Genomic DNA, 7,687 nt, shown 5'->3' with positions numbered 1-7,687 from the left:
AAAATGTGACTTATTTTTGTCCCATGGCAATTTATAGGTTTTTTAATATAGTCACTTGAAAAACTTACAATATTTTGATTACAGTTGTAAGCTGTACATATTTATACACATTCGATTTTACCAAAAACCTCAGAGCAACACATGGCGTCATTAAACAAAATATTTTCATAAGAATTATGAACACAAACTTCAGTGAAGACTCAAGCCATATTGTTTATTTTTGTATTATCTTAGGGAACTCCCCTGGGAGTTTTGGTATGGTGCACCAGCAACGTGAAGTTAACAGAAAAGTTCTTGTTTTTTGAAATCTGAAATAGCTTACAATAGCTTAGTCCTCTTGACTACATATCCTCAGACGAATAGAGTTTTTGCCTTTTTGAATAAGGCGATGATTTTTTCCGTTTGAGCCGGTTATCGAGCTTGCCTTACTTGCTTGTTTTTGTTTTTCAGTGGATTTGCATGAACTTGTTAGCCTACCATTCTTTCAGTGTTTAGACCAATATCCGTAGAGTAGCCTACCTCTTTTTCTGACTGGGCTAGAAAGTTCCGCAGCTTGTACTGTGAATGTTGAAGTGTGAATATTTTTGATAGATTAGCTTAGGCTTGCACACCATCATATGTGCACTTTTTTAAATTAGGAACACAGCGAAAGTTCACTCGTATTCCAAATATTCAACTCGGTAGCTGAGTGGTTACAATGCTGCACTCACAATTAGGCAATGCATTAACGATGCTTGCTCCTGTTCAGCGTGTATGGAAAGCTTGTATTTTAGTATACAGAGATTTATGCCAGAAAACTTAGGGTCTATGTTTTACGCCACGCCAATATTAAAATTTTAATTGCTTACCGCCACAACTAGGCCTAACCTAGTTCTTAGTTTATATGGAATAATGTTTAGTTTAATGTGTTTGTGAATGTTTAACGTTTAGTTTATGTTTAGAATAGTTTACTGATTGAAAAGCTGTTGCATGCACGAGTCTCATTAACGAGAATGCCAAACATCTACATATTTACGCTGATTTACTAATATAATAAAGAAACCTGGCAAAAGTGGTTGCTTGAACGCCGATTTATAATTAATAAACAGAGGACTAAGACTTAGATAAAAACACGAAGAATTCTCCGCCATAAAACAATAATTTTAATTTCAAGTAGCCTATAAATTGGTTGAGCAAATGGAAATATTTTTGCAAATGTTTTGTCTATGGGGAGGATTTGTACCCTTATATAATAGGTATTAAAACAATTCTCTTTGAAAAAATATTGCCAGGTCAAAAAAGGTTCCAAACCTAATCTAATGTCATGAATCTTTATCAGAAAACAACTTTAACAACTAGAAACAGGTAATATCAGGGATGACAGATCAGACGGGGATGGGTATAGATAGGTTGTTGACTTGCAAATGACAACTAGCATGACCATTAAACCCATCCCATAATTTGGGCATACCATTGCTGGCATTTTGAGCCAAATTCCATTGCGACCCAGAGACAGCCAGTGTGTTAAAGGGAAAAATGCACAAATGAACCAGAATCAAACTTCTTCCGTTCCCATTACTTACCTTGCGAAATATGCATCAATAAATTAGTTTTAGTCTACTTCTAAAATTTAATCTAAACAAAAATTCAGCTTTGAATGACATATGCAAAGCACGATTTGCTTTCCAGGTAGGAGTAGGCCATTGGAAATTCACATTAATTTAATAACCAGAACAATAGGCAACCTGCTGTGTTTGATCAGTTCTAAGTTTTTTTAGGTATGGTTGTTGTTTTACAATAAAGCTGTGGGTAGTTTCCATATTACTTAACAGAATCAAGCCTGTACATGATAAGGGAGTCATATAGAAGTAAATGAGATAAACGGAATGGAAACTAAATAATATTTATAACCCTGAAAGTGTTCACTTATAAATTAGGCCACGATAAATACAGCACTTGTACTCTAAATCTACTAGTTTCTAAAGTGTAAGTGTACGGGTTTAGTGGCTGTGCTAGCTGTTACCAACAATTATCATTTTAAGCCTTTTCCGCTTTGTCACTGTTTCCCATTCATTATCGCAAGCATTGATCTTGTCATCGCAAGCAAAGTGCTTTTCAATTCGCTGCATTTACTTATTAACTTAGCTTGTAGGTGCTGCGTAGAAAATAGGTAATGTTAATTTAAACAATGGCTGCCGAGAGATCAAGTTCAGGTGAAAGAAATCAAAATCGCCGATGTTTTATGCTGACTGGCTTTGATGAAGAAGAAAGGCAAAGACTAATATCGATAATTAATTCTTTACGGGCTTCATATGTATTTGACTCCTCAAACTCACAAGTTGGTTTTGCTTTTAAATTAGCAGTTTAAAGCTATCCGAATATTTTACAGCTTGTTTTATAAACTAGTTGCCATGTACGATGCAGTTTGGTTGTTAAATGTTTTATTATAAACAAGTGCTAAGAAAAGCTTATTACTTGTGTGTACTAAGCTTTTGTACGTTACACAGTTAATATGAATGCAAAACATAAGCTTTCGCAGTTGCATGAAATGGTTTTTAATTTCAGACTTTCCGGCCAATCTGCACTCATGTTATTGCGAAGAAACCTTGCAGAAGTGAGAAGTTTCTGTGTGCTTGTGCATCAGGTGGTGAATGAAATTCCCTATAAACTTGAATATTAAAAACAAATGCTTATAAGATAATATGATATTTCTACTGCGTAGGAAAATGGGTTCTCAAAAGCCGGTACCTTTATGATTGCCAACAAGAAAAAAAATGGCTGAATGAAGAAAAGTATGAATGGGGTAAGAAATTGTCAACAAAGTTCCCCAAAGAACTGCAAGAGGTTAGTGTCCTTATGACTATAGGCTGTATAACTTAGCTGAAAGTTTTTAGTACCGACAGTTTTGTACTGTGCAATGTCACTGCTAAACACTGCTTAACTGATTCAAATCAAAACCCTTTTCATTTATTTATTTCCCTAAAACTATGATTCTCAAATGCCCCAAAACATCTTTTCTGTGGCTGTTAAAAGTTTTAAAAGCTAAAACTAAATCTGATAATTTTGAAATGCGTTCATTCGTTTAGTAATAAAAATAATCTTTTCAGAAAGCAATCACAGAACCTGGGGACAGTAGATTGACAAAAGTTGGTATAGACAAGTTTTATGACTGAAATTTAGCATTTGCAGATACCCTTATCCATGACAGTGGGCACCTACAAATGCTAAATTTCATACAAATTGTATAATTCATTTTGCCAGTGGCGGTGCAACAAGTGTGTAGCCATGAATGATTCATAAATTTGTGCATCCATTTAAAAATTCAAATTTTGGATGCGGTCGTGAAACTGAAAAAGAATAAGATCTGCCTTGAATATAATAAATGATATTGTTTCTTTAAATGCTGAGTTTTTGCTACTAAAGTACTGTGCTAAATGTACAAAGTCTACTGGTCTATTTCAGCTCAAATGACAGCACTGTAATATTGTATATATAGCAAGTAACGTTTTACTTCCACATCTGGTATTTTCTCTTCTGTTCTGCTTACATCGAGACAGATAGAACAGCAGTTACCAGTTACAAATTGTATACCTGACAAAGTTCAGTCGTTCATCTTAGCTTAAGCCTCGTATGCATCTGCTTTAAACGTTGCATGAGCAATTGTTCGGCGCGAATGCGCAGGCACTTCCTTTTGTAAATTGTCTATTGCTGCAGTTAATGAGAACTGCCTGTCTTCCATCCTGCACATACATTCGGGGCATTGCATATGTTTTGTATTGCAGGCCCCGAGAAGATGGAGATCCAAGTTAAGTAAAGAAGATGTGAAATTTCCATTTGAAAATTGGATTGTAGGGATATATGTGTCCAAGTCGGTCACTGTGTATAGAAGGTTGGTGGATTTTAGTTCAGTTTGTGTCCTAGTGTCTAAACAGTTTGTTTGCTTTTCTTTAGCTACAGTAATTTTTCTGCGCAATTTTCTCTGTGTTTCTTAATTATCTTAGCGCTGTATGTTATTGTACCCTACAAGTGAACAATGGCGGTATGCACAGCATTATGCAAAGCGTTTTTGATTTAATTTACATTTCCTTTTTAATTGCAGACTTGTTGAAGTAGGTGGGGGAACAGCAGTCAATTTAAGAACAACCAAGAAAGAAAGCTTCTCACATATTTTGGTCGAGCCTGGTCAGTAACTTAATACCATGCTCGTGAACTAGAAATATGATTGGCAACAAATGCCTTAGCCCTATTTCCTGAGAAAAAGAGTCCCTTGTTTGAAATAAGTAGTAAGTGCTAAAACAAGTTATCAGTCAGTATGCCGGAGAAAGACTTTTTAACAATATCTTAAGGTCAAGCAGTTATTGCCGATAATATATCGCAAATTTGCCGCTAGTTATGACAAAATCTGTGGCGATTAAGACGTCATAATGTGCAACCAACGTGCTTGATGGCTAGCGTTTGAACCAAGTATGGTAGTGGTGGTAGGCTAGCTAATGCTTTTTACATGCGATACAATCTCGTAGGTTGGCGATTAGGTGCAAGCGATGTTAATTTTCAGCATAGAAATGACACAGGTGACAGTGCATGTATTAGTGAAGACGTAAATTGAAACTTTTGTGTTCTTCTGCCAAGAACCGGACTAAACTAGCGCCAGCAGCCAAACCTGAACTTAGTGAGCTGTAGCTAAACATCTACCTCCATTAATATGCAGTAAAATACATCAACTGTAAAATAAGTTAGGGTAGACCAAGCTAAGTAAGATATTGTGCTATTATGCACTGAATAGGTATAATCTACAGCTATTTTTTCTCACCCTACGCAAGACATTCTATTCAGTATTCATACTTGATCAAAACACCAGCGCCATGCATATTGATTTCACAATGTGACGTCATAAATGCCACAAGTATGTCATAATTAGTGGCATATTTTGTTGCGACTCATTTTTTTATACTGAATAGTAATAGCGAAAAGTTAAAATTTTATGAAGAAATCCTTTTTCTGGTATATTTACTGACAACTCTTCTTTGGTTGAGGTCAACTTGTTTTAGAACTTGCCCGTCACTTTTAGTGGTTTGCAGCATTTTTGTTCATAACTTCTGGCAATTACTGGAATAAGCTAGCGCCGACAGTCGAGCTTGAGCTGTAGCTAAGCATCCATTACTATACAGTAAAATTTCAGCTATGCGGCTAAATCTGTCCACAAGCTTAAGGTAAAGGTGTTGTGATAATGCTGAACAACCAACTCTATTTAATCTGCCTGTATATTATGATGTCAATGTCAACTATGCAGTAGCATACCCTTTACACGGGGCACCGTCGTGTAGGTCTTCATTTTAAGCTGCAAATTTCGGGCCCGAAATGAAGATAATACATGCTACACTCTAAGTCTGTATCAATTAAGTTTGCAAATTCCTCGACCCGAATACATGCGATAAGCAGCGCACGCATCACTATTTTGAGAGCACCGTCATAATGCTAGAATGTAGCCGTGAATTACACGCATGAGTATGTTTGGCGTGTTCTTGAAAACTATCGACCGCCGATGTAATTAAAACGCTTTCGGTAAATATCTGACTTCCGCTATTGACATTGTGGCATTCGCTGATAGTTAATATCTACGCTGTCGCTATTTCGCCAGAAAACATCGTACGTAGGAACAGTTGGGCAGCCAGTGCTTGGCAAAAAATGTACCGACGGTTCCGGTATTCGATACTATTTTAAAAAAGTAGTTCGCTACTTTGTCGGTGGTGGGTACCGGTACTTTTTGGTGGAAAGATGCTGTTGCAAATGCAATGTTTGTGCCGCTATTATGCCCTCGGTAAATTTTATTCCAGGTCAAAGCATATGTGACCTTAATCGCCTGCAATTTTCCTTTACATTTCTAGATTAAACAAGATGAACAGATGCTAAAATTTGTATTAAGGATTAATAACCATGTATTTTTGAAAACATACTTGTTAAAATTTTGAAATTGTCACGTGAAAAGTACCGAGTACAGGGACCGACTGAAATTTCTTGAAAAAAGTAATTCGGTACATTTTTTCAATAGTACCGGTATCGGTGCTGAAAAAGTACCGCGGTACAGCCCACCTCGGATAACATATCAATCTAACCGAAATCTAAAAGTATCGTTTAATCTATATCTAACTCCAGTTGGACCCTAAATGGCTAATATCAAATTCTTGCATACCCATGCTTTCATGTCTTGCACCTCTTGCAAATTAGTCTAACACACAATGTATGACTTTCTAATTAACTTCTGTAAAGTGTCTCGTATGGATAATTAATTTCTTGACCTCGTTTTAGACGATTGCTTTGTTATAGATAATTACCTCCGCCGAAATGTGGTTGATATTTTCCCGCAAAAAACGTCTGGCTTCCCGTGTCGCTAACTAGCCCTGCCAGACCACTTTGTTAAAAACGAACACGACGCACTGCTTGCAATCAGAAAGCATTAAGACGTTAGAATACTTAAACATTTCAGACGCACATGTAGAAATTACTAATACACCAGATTATAATTCATAATACTGGACCGCATAAAGATTTGCAACTGTGCCAGACGCTCACCAAACGCAAAGCAAGATAGACGAAACAACAGCGGAGTCTCAAAAGGGATTTTGCCACACGCTACGTATGTGCCACTGCCAGCTCAATTTAATTAACCCGCGAAGTTAGGCCTACACTTGATTGACAGGTAATCGATGCCATTTGCAGTAAACGTGAAAAGTTGATTTCGCTATGTTGACTGTAAACTTTGCATGAGACTGTCAATCTTTGGTATAGCGTTAAAGTTATCGATGTCAGATAACTAAGCTTGCGGGTTACAATTAAAACATTGGCTACGTAGCAGTAACTGCAAGTAATTATTCCTGGTGGCGATATTTGCCTATTGATGCTATTTTTGATTAGAAGTGAAGTATTTTCAATATATGCCATGTCAAATCAGGCTGCTACGTTTAGCTTGACTTTGGTCCCATTAATATAAGGATTTCTTTCGAAAAATGGTTGTTTTGTTTTCCATAGCAATATTTTTTTCCAGTCGTCATTATTTTCTGTTTCATATCGAATGTATTGCAGATGAAATATCGATCTACTCCTATAGACTGCAACTGCGAGTAATGTAGTCACCGATTTTCAGGACAGCAAAATGACAAAAATACAGCCTTTCGTTCATATAGAAACACCTTTTTTGTGACAACGAGGTTTGGTATCTCAAATTAAAAGTTGATCTATGTTGTTGAAGAGCCAGGTCCAAAAACAAGTTGATCTTATATGAAAGAACACTATTAACTGAACATCCCGGGTAAAATAGTTTTGAAAAATAATTTGTGGTTAGGTAGTTATCGGCAAAAGAAAATAGCAAAAAGTTTCAGTTTTTGGCCTTCATCGTGACGTAGATAGAGAGGCTCTGGTCATAGATTATATTAGTCAAGTTACCTGACAACATCGTGCTGTTGCTTTCCTTGTGCGGAAGTCAACTGAAGTAAGAAGTAAAGGCCATAGGAGTTGAGCCTATGTCCAATTAGGCGTCATGTGAAAAAAATAGCAATGTGAAGCATTGTCATTATATATTTTGCGATTGTGTGAAACATAAAAACACCGGTATCCCAATCATTTGCGTCCGTGAAGTTACGTTATTCTTTGGACCGCATGGGCTACCCGTCAAACCTGTACCTTACTGGTTGCCGTGGTTGGGCTATAGGCT

The 7,687-nt window shown here is 36.6% G+C and overlaps 1 protein-coding gene across 3 annotated transcripts in view; it reads left to right on the top strand.

The window, feature by feature from the left end:
• Positions 1-2,124: 2,124 nt before the first annotated feature.
• The window catches only part of LOC143461533 (uncharacterized), a 33,683-nt gene continuing 28,120 nt past the window's right edge, over positions 2,125-7,687 (top strand). For 2 of the 3 annotated variants that reach the window (XM_076959267.1, XM_076959266.1), the window contains exons 1-5: positions 2,125-2,317; positions 2,545-2,623; positions 2,702-2,823; positions 3,762-3,868; positions 4,079-4,161. In XM_076959267.1, the coding sequence (XP_076815382.1) occupies positions 2,168-2,317; positions 2,545-2,623; positions 2,702-2,823; positions 3,762-3,868; positions 4,079-4,161 (541 nt within the window). In that variant the 5' untranslated portion in view covers positions 2,125-2,167. Of the gene's footprint in view, positions 2,318-2,544; positions 2,624-2,701; positions 2,824-3,761; positions 3,869-4,078; positions 4,162-4,256; positions 5,190-7,687 lie in introns of those variants that run through there. The other variant, XM_076959268.1, reaches the window with a different exon arrangement.

The sequence above is a fragment of the Clavelina lepadiformis genome, chromosome 6 (genome assembly GCF_947623445.1).
Source record: "Clavelina lepadiformis chromosome 6, kaClaLepa1.1, whole genome shotgun sequence".
NCBI classification, from domain to species: Eukaryota; Metazoa; Chordata; class Ascidiacea; order Aplousobranchia; family Clavelinidae; genus Clavelina; species Clavelina lepadiformis.
The sequence above is the reverse complement of the archived record's forward strand: the minus strand, read 5'-3'. Positions and strand labels throughout refer to the sequence as shown.